The following is a 20,115-nucleotide window of genomic DNA, read 5'->3' on the forward strand; positions in this document are numbered from 1 at the left end:
ATTAAATCATAAAGTCTGAAACTAATGAGTTCTTACTAGAGTAAGTAATATACTAAATAATATTTCAGGTACCAAGAGAATGCTCAGAAACTATCTCGAATCTACCGGGATCAGCCACTTACCCCACTGGAGCAGGCTGTATTCTGGACGGAGTACGTGATCAGACACGAGGGGGCGCCCCATATGCGTTCTGCTGCACTAGACCTCGCCTGGTACCAGTACTTCCTGCTAGATGTCATTGCTTTTCTAGTTCTAGCCGTGGGCTCTGTTTTGCTCATCGTATTCCTGGTGCTCAGAGCTGTGTTTAGGAAGCTGTGCAGTGGCAGTAAAAAAGACAAAATGTTGCACAAGAAAAAGGACTAAATAAATGGCGAATGTGAAGAAAGACTTGGACGTGTTTCACCTAACTCAACAATTTTTCCAGCCTTCTTCTATGTCAGCATAGAAAAATCGTGTTCATAATTTACTCAAAATAAGTCCCAACTTTGAAATGTATATTCTGAATAGTATGAATAAATCTTTTGGTAAATTTCGATAATGATGTAGCTTAATGGCAATGTAAAAAATTATATCTAACAGTTGCTAAGTGAATGTAAAGTAAGCTTCCTACCTTTCAATGTTCTGTTACAACAACAGTAGCAGCAGCAACAGTAGTACTAGTAGCAGCATAGCAGGAACAACAACAGCAACAATAATAATTGAAGACTTTGCATGCAAAACCAGTTATTTCAAAATTTGAAAGGCATGTTGGTCCGACAAGTTAACAAATTTAAAGAAACAAATATCAAAAGTAAGTATTTTATCGTCACTTCATTTCTCTTTCTGGTTCTATACAGGTCCCTTCACTAAAAAATTATATTATTGATTTTTGCAGATTTTACAATGTGCTGCCACGTCGTGATGACTGATGCAAAACAATATTTTAATTTGTTATTCTTTTAACTGTCTGTGTCTCTATTTTAAGCTGCATATATATCTTGCAGACCTTAATTTTTTAAACAAATTTTGATCTATAAGCTGCACACATGTCAAATACTTTTATGTATTAACTTTTGAGACCTCATGAAGGTTTTACTGCCATATATATATATATATATATATATATATATATATATATATATATATATATATATTAGACTGTTCATAAGTCAAATTTTACTTTTCTTACCATTGTATTTTTTATATCTTCACGTCATGTACTTTAACACATTTCGACGTTACTTGTCCATCTATGTCTTTATATGAAAAGCTTAATATCACGCAAGTCTGACTTGAAGATGCTATTATAATAGCGAAAGCGCTAGTCAGAATATGTTCATGTAACCTATGTAATATTTTGTATTTTTGAATAGACAGTTATTTCAAGTTCAACATAAAGCTCATAATCACTTGTGATGTTGAAAGGCAAGAGACTATTACCTCCCTCTCTCTCTCAGGGTGAAGGTCAGGCACACAGTTCGATCCAATGGATAGTGGCGGATAGTACGTGTTTGTAAGTGTTCGTACTGTAGCATGGAGGAGGACAACACAGAAGGTTACGTATTGTTATAAGAGAGGAATGTAGCATCTAGAAAAAGGAAGCACAAGGAAACATAATGACTACAGGATAAGAGAGTAAGGCATAGTGATCCATTTGTCAATTCATTTCGCTGGATAGGACAATGTTGCAGTCATAATAACGAATCAAGACACATAGTATTTCAATGTGATAAAATAAATGAAGATGACGTATCTAACTTCAGAAGGTCTCTATTTAAAAATGCAACCGAAATTGATCAAGACAATTTTATCTTGCAATATTGGAAAGTGCAAGCTGCGTGTAACAAACATCGAACATGTAAAGACAGAAAGAGAGATAGGAGCACATCAGTTGACTATAATACAAAAATCTCTTCAGGGATATTGGTGCAAGTATGTAGACACACGAACAGATAGTGGTACCAATAGGCAAAAATAGAATTACCAGTACCAGTGTGATTAGACGCAGTTTTCACAATGGCCAAGTGGTAAAAGAAGCAAGAGGTGGAGACAGAGTAGAGGATGAAAGTCTTGCTAAAAAACGTACAGTGCGAGATTTTATAAAAAGAAAACCTTAAAGTCCGCTATATCATAAGAAAAGCGTCTGTCTATATTTGCCTGCAGAACTGAAAGCATTAGAAATCTACATAAAATGTATAACAACACTGTAGATGAAATCTTAAGAGTCGCCTATCACATACTATTTTAGAATAGTCACAAAAGAATTCAACATCGGTTTCAGCAATCTCAAGAGTAGATGTTTGTACCGCCTGCGAAAATCTGCGGAATCGTATAAAAATAGCCAGGGTAATGAGTTACACGAATTACGAAAGAAACTTAGCATTCACAGAAGACGAGGTGATGCATTCTAGAAAATTATTAAAGAACAAAGTAGAGATCCAGAAACAATTATCATTGTTTATGATCTTCAGCAAGTCCAAATACTACCCAAAGTTCCCATTTAGGAGCATTTTATTCCCGCCAATTGGCGTTATACAATTTCGGCGTTTGTGATAATACAAAAAACAAAAATTATTCGTATACCTGGTGTGAAAATCAGTCTGAAAGAGGTGGCTATTCACAAACACATTCACAATTGTGCAAAAGGATGTACTTACTGTAAATTCGTGCACCATCGTGAGAACTCCTTTGGTAACACAACTAATACAGTGCATACATTTTATCTCCCTTCACTCACATGCGTACAGCTGGCTCTGTGCACTGCCACATCTGTTCTACATCAGCAAGTAGGGAAGATAAAATGTATAGGCCTACACTGCAAGTCATAGTCATCTAGCAGATATGGTAAACATGGTTCAATGAAGTTTCTTCACTTTGGCCAGAATTAATGAAATATCGCGAGAATCACATAAGCCTAATGATGATTTTATTATAATGTTTGTAATGATAAAAACATAATCATAGTACCTAGGCCTAATGTCTAATTCATTGTCTCGGATTTCATAAAACGGAAATAGTAAGTTTGCAGTAATTAGGAGGAAAAATTATAAAAAAAAAAAACCAAATCATAGGCTATTCTTTTTTTTTTTTTTGTGCATTATCTTAATCTGTAATGATTTACCATTCCTAATAAGTCCCTATTAAATGGTGACTACGAACAGATCCCAATTTTGCTTCTCTTCTTACTTCAAATTACGTCACAATACAAATTCAATTTTAGTTATACCGTAATCTAAGAGTGTTAATGTGGAATTATTATTCTGCATAGGAAATATAACCATGGGTTATGGAGCGTTCGGAGTTTAGAAAATACCACTGGGTATATAGGTGTCTTCTGTTTGCCGAGTTAGCTCTGTGGTACTGGTAGCATGTCTGCCTCCAGACTAGCCAGCCCAGGTTCGATCTCCGGCGAGATCAGAAATTTGAATGTAAAAGTTCTACCTTGAGACTAGAAGAGATGGCGGTGCACAACTTCTAATCACTAAATTGTGCACCAATATGCCTGGATTAAATCCCAAATCTCTCAGCAGTGCATATGAAGAGAAGGCATATGTCACTGTTGATAGTGATTCGTCCATCAGATGAGGATGTTAAGCCTGGCGACCCCCTTGGTGTTATTCGACAGGAGTAGGCTATGTGCTGACACCGGGTTTTCCCTGCTCCCTTCCTCATCTTCATCACCACTCATTCCATTCCATACACCACACTTACACATACATTCACCCTAGTACACGACATAACTCTCCACAGAGATACACATCATGTACAGCGTGGCCTGCCGAAGTGGTGTGCAACTAGAAAATGGGTCACAGTCCTGCCATCTATCCACAATATGCAGAACCCGAATCACGTAAAGTGAAGTGGGTAGGCATTGAATACATACATACATACATACATACATAGGCATCTTCTTATTGGACATCCCTCCTCTTTGTAATATAACTAAAATAAGTTATCTGCGTATTTTGTAACATACTAATACATAAAATAACAGAAGTAAAACTAAATACCAGTACTGAACTAAGCATTACTTCAAATATAAATGCTTTATATTGCTCATAAATAGACTTATATAACTGACTAGCTTATTTATGTTTCCAATAACTGAATAAATGGAATACCATTAGGTTTATTTCTGTTCTTTTATAAACTTTAGAAAAAAATAAATAACTTTTTTTTATAGAAACTAATTTTTAGCATGAATATATTTTGTTGTTGATATGATGTGAAATGCTATGGGAGACAAAAGCTCAGTGGGGGGTTTAGAAGCAAAACTGACAATGCCCACTTCACCAAATTTTACAGGAGAGATGAATTTCTTAGAATTCAGTAACAAAACGAGATAATTTCATGATTATTTCTAGAATAAAAGTTTTCTACTCCTGTATCATTTAGAAAACATACATAACCTAGTATCTATCTTAATGAAAATTGGAGATTGTCAGATTTGCAAATTGTGATTTCCAGTTTTGCATCCAACATTCTGTGGGGATTGACACAATTGCAGTGACTGAGTTAAAAGATCAAATTAAGTACAATGGCTATTCACTACATAACTTTGACCACATATTAGTGGAATGAAACTTAAATATCTAAACAATCAAATCATCAGTTTCTACAAAATTCTCCTCTCAATAATTTTCTTATCAACTGGTGCCCGGTAAAAACAGTTATGATCCTGCCAAAATTCTAAATTCACCAGTGTGTCCGCTGTGCAGCAGTCAAGAGGAGATGAACGAGAGCCACTTGAAGATCTGCGATGCACTATCTGCAGAAGACACTGTAGCCCAGAAATATTGGAGAGCACGAATGCTAATGGCTTCATTGCTAGATGCAAGGCATTGAAACAACAACAACATAATTTTCTTATGCACTTCACATCATTGTTTGTTTCTTCCAGAAAATGTTCTAACCTAAACATCTTGGGTTTCCTTATCCTATATTTTTGCCATCTTTCTAATGTTCAAATATGAAGGTAAATATCGCCTAATGCTTGTTGCTGATCTTGTGTAATGAGCTTCAATGCATTTAAACTTAGTTCTGAAGTTTACCACTGATTATTTCTTGCGAGGTACTTGCGACTAGTTCGATCCCTTTCCTTCTTTCTTTTGGCGATGTCCCTGCAGCTACATTGTTCAAACAAGTACCGTATTCAAATACTATTAATGAATTGGCTAGCAGTGCAAGTCCAGAAATCGTGTCTACTGACAAATAATTACAGTCCGTACAGTATTGCACATCTAATTCATAGTAGAAACACAGTGGACAAAATGATTAATGAACGATTGTATGTGGTACTTACAGAAACTTGTTTTCATATATTTCACTGTTTAACTTCGTCGTTTTCGTTCAACTACCAGAATCATCAAAGATATGATCACACCAACGAATAATACCAACAACAGGATTGCCACATTTTCAAGTTTTACAATCACAGTTGGATTCGTCTGCTCGTTTTGTTCAGGGAACAGAATCCTCATTTGCAATCCTTGCAGCAAGCCACTGCTTCTCAGTCTACACAGGCTGCAAATCAAACTTTGAATCAGAATAGTAATAAGTAGTCTAGTGAAACTTGATACAGATTATGTACCGGTAATTGAGAAACAACAGAAGTTATGAAGATTATTAGCAGGGCCTATGTTGGAAGAGCTCCGAACAGCTTAATGGTAAGACATAAAGTAAATATTAGAGGTGAACATTTTAGAGATTTCAGGTATTTCCATAGCTGAATTTTTTTTTATATCTCTACAACTTTATGTTGTTGCTAGTGTCATTATAAGATCAGAATGTTTTGCGTTCAAACCACATCGGCATCATCAATTATAATTCAAAATTATACATATTAACTGATAAAACTAAGATCATATCTTTATGAGAAAAGATTCAATTATAAACAAAATATACAACGAAAACATAATATTGTATTTAAAATATTCAGGCTAATCCTGCTTATGATGAAGATCATAATACTGAGATTAAAACTGTTGTTTAGTCAACTGTCTAAAACAGATCTGAACCTCACAAATGAAATCAAGAAGGCATCACTTATGAGGCAACTAGGCCAGGAGGCAACAGAATAGGGTGGTCAGTTACTTTCCCCTTCTATTGCATGCATCACTGACTAGCTACGTATTACACTAGTCAGGCTTCATATGTATACAAACATTATTGTTCTTCCTCTGATATATATCGCCAAGTGCGATGTACTGCCTGATAATAGATGTATGTATCAGCCAGAACCTCAATCAGAGAATAACTTAGATTAAAATTAATAATTATAAATATCAGCTGATAACACTAAACTAAAATCATGGTTGTTCGGAGGAAAGATCCAATTTTAAGCAAAATATACAATACCGGTACCGGTAAAGGAAATACAATGTTGGAACAAGTAACTTATACTGAATATTTAGGTTACAGGCCTAACGTATATTATACCATACTGATTAAAATTCATAATTATAACAGAGAATTATGAATAACCATCTAAAATTTCAATTCTATGAAAATCTAAAAGCACCCAAGTCCACCATTGTGGCTGAGGGATTAGCGAGTCTAACTGAACCCCACTCATCTTTGCCACTTTCTTTCCTCCCCTATCATCCTTTCATTCATCGTCCATTACTTCTTATGGTTTTCAGATCGCTCTACAGGGGGCCCTCCGACGCTGCTGGCTCTCTCGACCGGGCTCAAGGGAGCCTTGGGTGGGGGGGGGGGGTTGCCGAAGCAGGAGTGGTACATGGACTCTGTTGGCTGTAGGGAACGGTTGTTACGGGGATCAATTGGTTAGGTCGGTGCACATAGAGGATCAGTGGGCACACAACTCATCCCATACCGGGGGATGTACAATAGACCTCAGGTCGTAGTGCGTGGGATGTTCCCTCCCTCCCTACCTCCCTTCTAACAAGCAGAAAAAAAAAGGCACCCGAGAAGGAGAGCTTATAAAATAATGACAAAAAGGTTAGGCATACTCATGTATGGCAGTGAAGCATGTTGAATTAGGAAACAGGATGCACAGTGACACACTTCAGTGGAGATGAGATTTGTCTGAAAAACCATAGGCTACACATTGCTAGATCGCAAGTGAAATTCGGATATTGCAGAACCCAGAATTACACCAATAACAGATTATGTTAATCAGTAGGCCTACAGGACGAATTTGTTACACAATACTGTAGTACTAACAGAACATACAGGACCAGGATACCTAAAAAAATTATCCGTTACAACCCCAGGAGAAAAAGAACCCTTGGAAAACCGCCAAAAAGATGTAAAACGTCATATGAATGTACTTACTTGTGATTTAGAAGTCCGATGTATGGACTCTTCCTCATCACTGGTATTGACATACTGACTCTAATAACAGCTTGTGGTAAACCAACTATTCTGCATCTCATTTTCTGGATTGTGGAAATGACAAACTCTCTTGGTGCCATGAAAGCAAACTTTTTATCAGCACATATACGACTAAGACCATTCCATTCATTTGCAGGAAAGTCATTTAGGTCAGTATCCATCATTTTCTCAAACAAATTCTTGAAGAGCCCTTCTTCAGCATCCTAGGGTGCACAAAATTAAATAAAATATAAAATAACACAGTTGGTATGGTAGAATACCGGTACTTCAGTTTAGGGTTACCATAATTCCCGTGGGTACCAACCATTTTTCAGATCCTACTTTCAGCCCCCGTTTAAGTATTTATGAAATACAAAAAGCATTCTTTTTCCGACTACAATAAAATTAATTTTTCATTGTTCTTTACATACTTTTAACACTTATATATCACTGATTAACTTTTAAACTTCTTCATGTGTTAATTTTTAGGAAATACTTTTATTTACCGGTAGGTATTTCATTTTCAGTGTTGGCTCATGCAGAAGCAAATTCTAAGCATTTATCGAACATTTTACATGCTTTAGCTAGGTAAGATATTGCATTTTTAACGAGCAAAGCACTGCCTCATGCTTGAAAGAAAAACCAGAAAACAATTAAAAGTAAGAGACCATGTTAGTAAATGTGATAGCATCTGGTTTATTTATTTCAACATGTTTTTATACTGCTTATTGTAGGGAATTATATTAGCAAGTGGATGTCACAATACAGTGATCTGGCTCTATTTTACTGGTTAACTCTGGAAAAAGAGCTACAATGGCGAGATCTGGAAAAAAGTGTACTATAAATACTATAAAAGTGTACTATACTTTTAAGAGAACTAAATATTCTTCGTGGTGACTTTATACTGTTTGATGAAATAACTTCCTTAAAAACATACATACATGAAGATACAAAATCCAACTTTTGTAGGAGAGAATGTTGCAGAAAAATGGTAGAATCAGTATATGAACAATTATTGTTCTTGTGGGAATGTTAAATTGAGAGCTAGTACAGTAATATCTTATCATACATGCACATAATGCAGCAGTGAAAGGACTATTTTCATTGTTAAATAATCATTGGATGACTGAACGAAATAAATTGAAAGTTGAAAATTTAAAGTTATTGTTAATAGCTTTGTACAACATGAAACATGTAACATGTCCACAGTACTATGGTGGTACCGAAATATTTGTTGAAGAAAGTCAGAGACAGCGAGAAATATGTAAAATAGGCTCTTAATTCTCCCACTTTTTCAGTTCTAGAATATGATAATCTTACAGTGTGAGCATTTGATTTGCTCTATTTGATGAAATTACACCTTGATAAAACAAGATTTTGATTATGAAGTCTAATTTTTAAAAACATTTTTTTTTCGTGGTATATCTAATTGTATATGTAGGCCTTGGCCTAGTAGCTTATATTTTTTTTAATAAAATTGAGAAATCTAACGGGTAAAAATTTACTAGTCCAAGTATAATAAGAAAATAAGCAGTGGGTTATTTTTTAGTTCTTCAAAAACATTTGATTTCTCATTCTTGATATTGGTACACTGTTTTAACACTTATATAATTACTGATGAAATGTTAAGTTATTTAAATGGATAAATAGATAAATAAATAAATAAGTAAAGAAATAACAACTTCACTGTGTTAACATTACAGTATGATGCAAAAAACATCGGAACTCGTTAATCAGGTAACGTAACACCAAAAATTTATAATGTTAACACAGTGAAGCCATTATTTATTTATTGAAATAACTTAACAGTACATCAACAAAATTTGATTTAATATGTTAAATAATAAATAATAGTAAACTGCGCACCATTGAGAGTAGCCCTTACGGACTCAGTATATCCTAAAAAAAAAAAAAAATTATTATACATATGTAAACATAGATATTAAATTTTAAAGAAGGGAAACAAAGAAAAGGGAGTGAAAAATTACAATTGCTATTAATGTGGCACCATGTGATTAATTAGGATTTGGCAGGATTTTTTTAACACAATTATCACAATGTCATCCCTCAGAGATGTTGGTAGAGCAAACTGCCGTCGAAATTCTTCGAAAAAAGCTGATATAGTCCCTCGAGCACCTATGAGCAAGCCGAATACCTCAACGTGAATTAAGGTATATTTCAGCTTGAAATAGTTGACTGTAGGCTCATAGATCGACTTCTTCTCAAGGTGGACCTCGGCTGACTGATGACATTCTACTTCAAAACGTATCGTGGGGTCCACAATGATGCCCTGTTTAGTGTCAGCATTGTACGCTAAAGTATCTACTCGTCTCGTTGACACATTTTCAGCTAGACAGGAGATTTCTTCTTCTACTATCCAGCCCTTATTTCTTAATGCGGCAGCAATTTTGGATCTTACAAGTTGTTGTCTAGAGTTCCTCAAGAGCAATCCCTGTTCACAGAATCCCAAGAATACTGTCTCGAGGGGAAAGGAACTTGCCACCCTACCCCATTATTTTCTGGCTTGGTTGCCTCACGAGTGATGTCTTACTGGTGTCACTTGTGAGGTTCAAACTAGAATCGTGCAAAACCGGTTATGAAAGATAGAAGAAACGTATTGCTATTGAATGCCTGGCACTATAGACAGTATGCGAAGCTCTTGCATCTCGAGGAGTAGTCCAATGTTCGGTTTAACGAATGTCCGAGTCTCACTCAGGTGGACGGCTCTGGATCATAAAAGACGACAATATTGAGCCCTCCAGAAGTTCCAAGAGTCGTTAGAAGGATGAGATTATCATCGTGTATCTTTCAAATGATATTTCCTCCTCTCTCCTCATTGATTGATTGATTGATTGATTGATTCATTCATTAATCCAGGTAATGCAATGGCACGCATCATGTGGCTACAATCATTAGACTTAAGAGTGCTTTTATTTTTGTTAATAACTTCTTATCTTCTTAAAAATGATTTATTAATGAAATAATAATACATCCACTTAGAATAATTAAAAGACATAAGCTATATTAACTACTCTTTCAAAGGTAGCCTATGTATTTTGAGTTTAAAGTAACTGTGTACATATTTGCTCTTCTATTTTGTAAGTAATTGTAATTTATTTTATTCTTGTATTTGTTTACATGTCAGATTTTATCTATGCATTACGCTTATTTTCTTTATTGTTACCAGTGTCCATTAGTTGATTTATATATTAGTTATGAAGATAAATGTACCAAAGTGTCCAATCAATTATAATCTTATTTCAAGCTAACTTACTTAGGTACTTACTTATGGCTTTTAAGGAACCCGCAGGTTCATTGCCACCCTCACATAAGCCGCCATCGGTCCCTATCCTGTGCAAGATTAATCCAATCTTCATCATCATATCCCACCTTCCTCAAATCCATATTAATATTATCCTCCCATCTACGTCTCGGCCTCCCCAAAGGCAATAATCTAGAATCATTTTCCGCCAAATTTCATGTTAATTACTCATCAGCTATAAATTGCTTAAGTCTAGTTGTGCCATGCGATTTCTTAATTCATCTTTTATTAATTTTACCGTAGCTTTGAAAATGAACATTCTCTGGTTGCACTGGTCACAAACAAGGTCAATTCTCATAGCAGTTTTCATATTAGGGAATGCTGATAAACTATTCTCATTTGTCATGTACTGTACAGTACGATTAATTAGTCCTAACAGTCGCTGGCAATGTGCACCTGGGTCAGGTGAATCCATTAAGTTACATCAAGGGATGTTCAGGTTAGTCAGTTGCTTGCTTTCAGAGTGATCGGATGTCATGCATGCGGTAGAGTGTTGCTGTACTGCATTTCTTTACTGACAGCTCGCTCCTATCTCTACTCCAGAGCTCTCCCCATTACTCCTATTACTTCTCCTCTTTCGTGTCGCTGAGCTGTCAGAACTAAATAATAGGTTTGTACCTGTAACTGTACAGATCATTAATATTAAGATCTTCATAATCCTGATTATCTCCAGCATATTTTTGCAAAGATTTTAGATTCACTTTCAGATATGCAGCAAAGTGATGATATTAAGATATCAGATCTGCAGAAATAAGATCTCCGTTATAAGTTAATAACTTGGATGGTTTTTTTCACAATACAGTATTTCGACATTTCTGCACTGACCAACACACGTGGATTTTCCAAAAACCCAAATTTATTTTAAAAAATGTATAGATAAGCTTAATTTCGGAGTTTCGGAATTTTCTTAATGCTTTCTTCTCATTCTTTAGCTTTCATTCGCTTAGCACAACTACTTTCAAAACCCCTCAATATTAATGAAAAGTTAACAGGAGTGTTAAAATAGAAAATATAATTTAATTAACTTAGTAGATTCATTGACATGATCACACATTCGACAGTCCAATAAACATTGTAAAATTCCTTTGCAGAACGAAAAGTTACATTTGTTCGGATTAAATTCCTGCATATTTTAAGGAAAAACTAAAATTATTTCAATCATTTATTATCATATTACACTGCTCTCTTAAATTGACTGAGCATATTTTGAATTCAAACAATGGCTTTTCCAAAACATGCTATGAAATGTTTCATACAAAACAATTTTTATCTCGAAAAGGAAGCAAAAAAGAATAAAATTGTGTTGAACTTTTTGTTTGAAATATCTGAAAGAAATTAGGTTTTCTGAAATTAATGACATTATTTACGCTTCACTCTGTATAGAAGCACTCTAGCTGAGACAGCTACAGAGATGCTAGTACAATATTGTCACATTCTAGTATATGCAGTCACGAAGCTTGAGTTGTTGAGGGTACTAGGAACAATTGACTGTGCCGGTACTATTTCGCAGTGTCTGTAATGGGGCGATAGTAGCGATCCTAGTGGTTAACAACTATCTATGAATGCATATTTCCTACATATTGAGCTTCGTGACTGTATTGTCAAAGCATGGAGGACAGAGAGGAAGCAACAAACAGTACCATTTTTGTTCAATGAATAAAGTTTTTTTTCCGAATTAATACTTGATTTGGCGCTGCCGCCGCCGCCGCCCCCACACCACCACCACCATTGTAAAATTTTGTGGTCCCCAGTGGCTGCCATATTCGTCCATGCATTAAAAAGGCACTACAACAGCGCCTAAACATAGGCCTACATACATTAAAGCATTACAGTATACAATTAAATATCCAGCATTTGTATAATATTATTGTTGACTAAAAATTAAGTATATTAAAAATAGTCTTTAACGTAAGTCCTGACCTTGAATAAGGTTAACACTGCAGAATGTTTGACAACTCCAAGTTTGTATGATCCATCTGCAAGAAGGCCTTCAAATGAGTTGAAAGGTAGCTGCGTGCTCTCGATGGCAAGTGAGGAGACAAGAGCGGCAGAATATGCAGCCAATATAACCATAGCAGTGAGAGTGGTCACCAGAAAAACCAAGTGGATGGGTCCGTTTTTCACTGGTGGCACATGACCTTAAAAGATGGGTATATTACGACTATGTTAATTTTAAATAATGCACTGTGTCCTTCGATCTGTTAAAAACACAAATTAAGAAAGAATTCATTTGTTTGCAGAATTCATAAAGTAAAGGTTATATAATTAAATTTCTTCAAAGCTATAAGTTTCATATTTAAAGGAATGCCAAGCAATCTTAATTAAAATTCAAACTGAAAAACTGTCACAAAAGTTTCTTTCTTCAATTTTTATACAGACATAACATTTTCTAATTGTTTCAAATGAAATGTTACGGATTATTCAGAAGGAGCTTGCACTGAACTTTTTCCACTCAGTGAAATATTCAGATTAAGAGGTTTCCAAGATTGGATTTATTCTTGTCTAGTGATGATTTCAGAATATTTTTCCTGGAAAGGGAAGGAGAAATAAAAGAGTGGAGAGGGTAGACTAGATAAAGTTAATGTCACTGGATATTCTTCATCTAGTCTACCCTCTCCACGCCGAGCTTAGTTGGAGACCTGAGTCCCGATTCAGGTTACCGCGTTCCGCCGCTATTGCCAGGGTTTCCTTTACTCTTCTAAACCAGTACCCCGAACACTTTGCCAAGACCTCGGCGTTATTAAAATTAGCCCTATGGCTTTTTTCAATACAGTGTTCAGCCAATCCGGATTTTTCGGGTTGCATTAATCTGATGCTTCTTTGATGTTCCGAAAGACGCGTAGTTATTGTGCATCCCGTCTGTCCAATGTGACCCGCCTCACATTCACAGGGAATGCGGTAGATCCCTGGTACTTTGAGGCTTAGATCGTCTTTTACTGATCTGACCTTGTTCCTAATTTTTGGCGGAGGTTTGTGGATTGTTTTTATTCCACGCTTGTGGAGCAGTCTGCTTATCTTTCCCGACAACTTCCCTGTGAATGGTAGACAGGCTATGGCTGGTTTTTCCACTTCTTGTGAGTCCGTGATGGGCTGCTGCTGCTGCTTCTTGTGTCTTGCTCTATTCAAAGAGGCCGTGATGTCTTTAGCTAAATATCCATTCTGCTGGAGGGTGAGTTTCAAGTGTTGAAATTCAGTGTCTAATTGCTCTGGGTCCGGTATAGAGACTGTTCTGTGGGCCAGTGTGTTTAGTATACACATCCGCTGAGCTTTGTGATGGAAACCATTAATAACACCGAGGTCCTGGCGAAGTGTTCGGGCTACTGGGATAGAAGAGTAAAGGAAACTCTGGCCATAGCGGCGAAACACGGTAACCTAAATCGGGACTCGGGTCTCCAACTAAGCGCGGCGTGGGCACTGGCTATTAAATTTCTCAACGCCCAGACGACAAGCCGTCATCAGCAGAGGACACATAAGAACTCGTCTGCCGAGCCCATCGTGAGACGTGCGGTCAGTCAGCTGAACAGCACAAAACAAGACGACACGTCGGCCGCGTTCACGCCACTGTCCACACTAATAAGAGCCAATCAGCGCACAGCTCCTCGGCTGACTACTCCCTCTGACACTATAAATTAAGGAGCTGGGTACCCTTAGTTATCATTTAACCCTGAAGATGAGGAAGATGAACATCCTCGAAACGTCGGTGGATCACCAACTTATGACCTGGCTGGAAGCCCGAGAAAATTTTAAATTAATGTCTGTTATGTTGGGTTTGTATTCATTTTCTTGTGCTTTGTATTTGATAGTGTGTATTTCTTCATTGTAGTCTTGCTGGTTCATTGGTTTGCTGATTAGTATATGTATCATGGCTCAAAATGCAGTATGTTTGTGTTGTGTTGAAACGAACATGTCTTGTAATTTATATGTTTGATATAAATGTAAGTTACTGTATGTAGTACAGTAGCGTGCAAATTAATCCGAACAACGTAATTACTTATGCAAAAACACTCAAACGGGATAAAAAAAAGGATCTAAGACATACCTCAGTAATCTATGAGGCCTCCCTTTTTCCTAATAACAGCTCTGAGACGATTTCGCATGGATTCCACTAATTTCCCACAAATATTCTTCATTTCTTCATCACGAAACCATACACCAATGAGGGCAGAAATCATCTTCTCCTTTGTAGAACAATCCATTTTTTGCATTCTTCTTTTGTAAATTGACCACATGTTCGCAATGGGGTTGATGTCGGGTGAGTTGCCTGGCCAGGGGAGTACCTGAATATTCTTCTTGTTGAAGAATTCTATAGTTTTTCGACACGTATGGCATGGTGCCAGGTCTTGTTGGAACACACCTCTGCCATCTGGAAATGATTTTTGCAGCTGGGGTACGATTCTGGTTTCCAATAAGTGAATATATTTGTCAGAATTCATCATTCCTTTGATAGGTATTAATGCTCCAGGCCCTTCATGTGTAAAACAACCCCAAAATATTACTTTAGGGGATATTTGGGTGCTTGTTGGAGATGAGCTGCTGTTACTTTTTCGGATCCTTTCCGTACGTAAGAAACACGGTGGCCGTGGACCTCGAAATGAGACTCATCGGAAAAAAGTACATTCTTCCAGTCATTCACTGTCCAGTGTTGATGTAATTTTTCCCACATTAAGCGTTTTTTGCACATAACAGGGGTTAGCAGTTGCTTCTTAATAGGCTTACAAGCCCTTCATCCAGCTTCCAGAAGCCTACGCCACACTGTTGTGACGTGAATATTCGCCCCAGTGGTAGCCATTAACTCGCGGGTTAAGTCGACAGCAGTTAGTCTAGGATTTAATTTACTTTTCCTGGCAATTAAACGATCATCTGCTGGTGAAGTCTTCCTTTTCTGGCCACAGTTTCCTTTTTTCTGGGGTGTGATGGATCCAGTCTTCCTGTATTGTTTTATGATCGAATTAACAGTAGCCAAACCGATGTGACATTCTGCAGCAATTTGCCTCTGTGTCATAGAAGAATGCTCTGCTAATGTTATAATTTTAGACCGTTTTCGTGGAGTTGTATCCATTTGTGAAGATGACAGAATGTACACAGGATTGCAGTATTAAGTCTTCAACACAAATGAAATGCTTATAAGTACAAAACGACAGGCAAAATGTCATATATTATAAAAACAAATAATGACAGACCTTCAACAATGGAATTACACGTACTACAGATGTCAATTAAAGCGGTATGAGCAGCTGTGAGGCCAACAATGACAGAAGATGTAAAAATATGTCGTGTTCGGATTAATTTGCACGCTACTGTATGTGCAAAAGTAAACAGATGCTGTTCATACAAGTTTTCTTCTATGACTTAACTATGTTTTACTGGACCTTTTACCCCTAAGAGAAAATCTTGGGTGCGCCCCTGCTGGCAATAATAGCTACTACAAAGAAGGCTTACTGATGTGGTAACATAAATTGTGTAGGTTATTCAAAGATCATATTACATATAGGATATTACCTTGCTGACAGAAGAGTAACGTGAAAATGTAAAAGAATGCATCATACACGAAATTGGGATGCACAATATTAATGTAGCCATAATAACGTGCAAGTCTGTACATAATAGTCAGCACGACTGTAATTTGTAGAAGCAGCAAGACCAAAGAAGACCAGACACGATGTGAGAAGGGTGAGAGGTAGTGGTTCCAGTTCATTCTCACATCAGGCTGACGAATAAACACCTGGAAACTGAAAAACCATTATGTGGTCAAGAGGATATAACTGTTCAACTTAACCTTACATTTTATCAAATATAACTTGAATATCCTTCCTACTAAGTCAGGCAAATATAATGAAAGAAATAAGGGTATTATTTTATTGAATCTTTTAACAGGATACATAAAAATAGTTTCATTCATGCTGGTCTTCAAATGCAGGCTTACAATTGTCTGCATAGCAAATTATCTTAAAAAAATATCTGCACTTCAAAATATAAGAAAGTTCTTTTAAAAAGTTTAAAGTAAAAACTGTTTTTACAGTGTCAACGAATTTATTGAAAATTGCCATGACTATTTCTCTCTACTCACAACAATGGAGCACATTTTCATGTTTAAACTCTCATGGATGTATAACATACCGGTATCATACTGATACATATAATAAATATGGCTGGAGGTTGAAATGTCCAATGCAAAATGTCTACATACAGAAATGCCCACACATGAAAATGTCCACTGAATTAAATGTCTACTGAATAAAATATCCAATGTAAAAAAAAGTCCAATGCCAGTATATTACTCATAATCAGGGAAAGGATTTATATGTAAATACATATTTACTTATAAAGCTAATATAATTTATATTTTGCATTATCTTTATGTTTCACAATGTGTAGGGTTGAAAAATCCTACTTTTATTTTCCATATTTTTCCATATTTTAGAGTTTAGTACATATTTTCGTTAATTTCCATATATTTTCCATATTTCATATAAAACAGTCCATATTATATTAGGTTTAACAATAAAACAAAACAAAATTCCATTAACTTTTAAAAATACATTTCAACAATAGAGATTTAAACACATGTTCAGTAATCCCTTTAACATCAGAGTTATTTGAAAATTAGCAGTCCTATCAACAATGGGAAAGTAAGTTACAAAACTGTATTAATTTAATTTAAAATTTTTAACAGACTTCAGTTGTGCAGCTCAACAGTTAAATGCCAGTCAGAGTACACATAGGTTCAGTTTTGTAAATCATACTATAAAGACGGTAAATATGCCAAAAGTACGTCATTCAGTCAATTTAAAATCAAAACTAACAAGTTACATTTCAGAATTTAAAGAAGATGGTTTATCAACTGACAATAAAATATTATTTTGTAATTTGTGTCAGTGTGCAGTATCATCTACACAAAAGTTCCTGGTGCAACAACACATTACAACTAGTAAACATCAGGCCAACAAACAACTAAATTCCAAGCAGAGACAATTGTTTTTAACACAACCAACAACATCGAATGTAAGATCTGAGTTTAACATCGACCTGTGCCGTTCTCTCATCTCTGCTGATATTCCTCTCTACAAACTAAAGAATAAGGTCTTCAGGGAATTCCTTGAAAAATATACTCAACATACAATCCCGGATGAGTCAACACTTAGGAAGACGTATGCTCCATCCATCTACGATGAGACAATACAGAAGATAAGAGATGAAATTAAAGATAGTTCAATTTGGGTTTCCATTGATGAGACTCCCGACAAAGAAGGTAGACTTGTTGGTAATGTAGTTATCGGTTTGTTAAGTGAACAATATTCTGAACGAATTCTTTTACATTGTGATGTTCTAGAAAAGTGCAATAACAAAACTATAGTTAAACTGTTCAACGAAGCTATGGGTATCCTGTGGCCAAAGGGTATTATGTACGATAATGTGTTATTCTTTATTAGCGATGCTGCCCCTTATATGGTCAAAGCTGGACAAGCATTGTCTGTTGTATATCCTAAATTGACTCATTTTACTTGTGTGGCGCATGCATTTCATCGTGTGGCAGAAGTGGTCAGAGACAATTTCCCTAAAGTAGATTTGTTGATTTCATCAGTGAAAAAAGTATTTCTCAAAGCTCCCAGTAGAGTTAACGTGTTGAAAGAAATGTACCCTGAAATTCCATTGCCACCAAAGCCAATTTTAACTAGATGGGGTACATGGCTAGAAGCAGTTGAATATTATGCCGAACATATAGACTCTATTAACAATGTTCTCCTTGCATTGGACTCTGAAGATGCAGTCTCAATTGATACTGCGAAAACAGTTACCTGTGACATAAGTGTGAAGAATGACTTAGCTCACATTCAGCATACATTTTCATGCATCATAAAAACGCTCAAAAGTCTCCAAAATAGGCACCTTTCACTATCTGAAAGTTTTGAAATTATAAATAGTACTGTGGAACAACTGAATCGTGGTAGAGGTAAAGTTGCAGATGCAGTAAGAGCTAAGGTGGACACTGTACTTTCAAAAAACCCTGGATATGAAGAACTACAAAAGGTTGTTGCTGTGATGAGTGGTGAATCAACAGTGAAGATTAACTTGGACTTATCCCCAGCAGACATTGTGAAATTGAATTATGTACCAGTTACTTCTTGTGACGTCGAACGCTCTTTTAGTCAGTATAAATCTATCCTCAGAGACAATAGAAGAAGATTCACTTTTCAGCACTTGAAAGAAATGTTTGTAACCTATTGTTATGGTAACAGACAATAAAAATTGTGTTTTGTTGAAACTACATTGGAAGATAAGGTACGTCCATTATATTTTTTGTTTAGTTTGATTAAAATGTACCAATATTTAACGTACATAGTCATTTTTTTATAATTTTAAGTCCATATTTAATTCCATATTTTGGTAAAAATCCATATTTAATTCCATATTTTGGTAAAAATAACTACATATATATTTACATATTTCATATATTTTTAGTCCATATAAATCCGTTCCCTGCTCATAATTAATCAACCTCTTTGCCCTTTGCCTCTGGCCGTATACGAATTTTCAGTTATATGATATAGCACGCAAATAATGTTTAATGTCACTGTCGTTTTTATACTCATTGTACCTCCTTACTATGTTTTCTGTTCTTCTTTGGTTGGCAATGTAGGTATATCCTATTTAAAGCAGGCCTAATGTAGCTATACATGGCCTGCTCGATTTAAGTTATCATAATTCCATTCTCAGGTTGTTGTTTTCTTATACTTAGGTCCTTCATGTGGCCTTTCTGCAATCCTTTTCGTTAGTGTCATATTGAACTATAGAACTTCAGCTGCAGCAGGATCTGCCTCATGCAAATGTTGACTTCGTCCATCTTTTAACAACGTTATGACATGTTATCCAGATCTAAATTCCTTATACATCTTGCATAAAAAATTTTTCTTTCTACACACCGCCAATACAATTGAATGCCATCCCTACTTCTCGAGTGTTAATGATATGTATTTTCATCTTTTACTTTTTTTTTTTTTTTTTTTTTTTTTTGCGAACGAATGATTTAAGTCATTATGTGTTAATATTAAACTTTACAACAGAACATTTAGTATATTTAATTTGCTCAGCAAAGGCTATAATGGCATACAATGCATATCTCTGGTTTTGACATGTCTCTTGCATTTATAATTTTTGATAATGAACATTTTTGGACAATTTTGTTGATGGATATTCAGCAGTGGACTTTCATCCGTGGACATGTTGGTTTATGGACAATTTTCCTTGGACATTTTGCACTGAACATTTTTGCGTGTGGGCGTTTTTGCCTTTTGACGTTTTGAAGTGGACTTTTTAACCAGGACTCATAATATAACGTAATGTTTGTAATATCTTACTTGAAGGAAAAAAGTGGAACTGTGAAATCAACAGTCTGGAGGCGATTTGAGGACATCACTGTAACTGCAAAGCTTATATCCACTTCCTGACGGTGTAACAACCCAATTAAATCATCCCATGTC

General features: G+C 35.8%; 2 protein-coding genes across 2 annotated transcripts in view; one reads left to right on the forward strand and one right to left on the reverse strand.

The window, feature by feature from the left end:
- LOC138710584 (UDP-glycosyltransferase UGT5-like) overlaps positions 1 to 2,535 on the forward strand; it is a 29,677-nt gene extending 27,142 nt beyond the window's left edge. The window contains exon 6 of the mRNA XM_069841576.1: positions 69 to 2,535. Within this exon, the coding sequence (XP_069697677.1) occupies positions 69 to 363 (295 nt within the window). The 3' untranslated portion in view covers positions 364 to 2,535. The remainder of the gene's footprint in view (positions 1 to 68) is intronic.
- Positions 2,536 to 4,186: 1,651 nt separating this feature from the next.
- LOC138710047 (probable glutamate receptor) lies at positions 4,187 to 20,115 on the reverse strand. The gene is made up of 5 exons (XM_069840697.1): positions 19,993 to 20,115; positions 16,136 to 16,365; positions 12,557 to 12,774; positions 7,276 to 7,538; positions 4,187 to 5,502 (listed from the first exon to the last, which is right to left on the reverse strand). The coding sequence occupies exons 1-5, from the start codon at positions 20,046 to 20,048 to the stop codon at positions 5,310 to 5,312; spliced, it is 960 nt and encodes a 319-aa protein (XP_069696798.1). The 5' UTR covers positions 20,049 to 20,115; the 3' UTR covers positions 4,187 to 5,309.

This window comes from Periplaneta americana, chromosome 12 (assembly GCF_040183065.1).
Source record: "Periplaneta americana isolate PAMFEO1 chromosome 12, P.americana_PAMFEO1_priV1, whole genome shotgun sequence".
Taxonomy (NCBI): Eukaryota; Metazoa; Arthropoda; class Insecta; order Blattodea; family Blattidae; genus Periplaneta; species Periplaneta americana.

Excerpts from the sequence above, each read along its gene's own strand:
- LOC138710047 (XM_069840697.1), bottom strand. The coding sequence starts at position 20,048 with ATGTCCTCAAATCGCCTCCAGACTGTTGATTTCACAGTTCCACTTTTT. Across the intron at positions 12,775-16,135 it reads GTTACTCTTCTGTCAGCAAG|GTCATGTGCCACCAGTGAAA; the intron begins GTAATATCCTAT and ends CCATCTTTTAAG. Across the intron at positions 7,539-12,556 it reads CAGTGTTAACCTTATTCAAG|GATGCTGAAGAAGGGCTCTT; the intron begins GTCAGGACTTAC and ends TGTGCACCCTAG.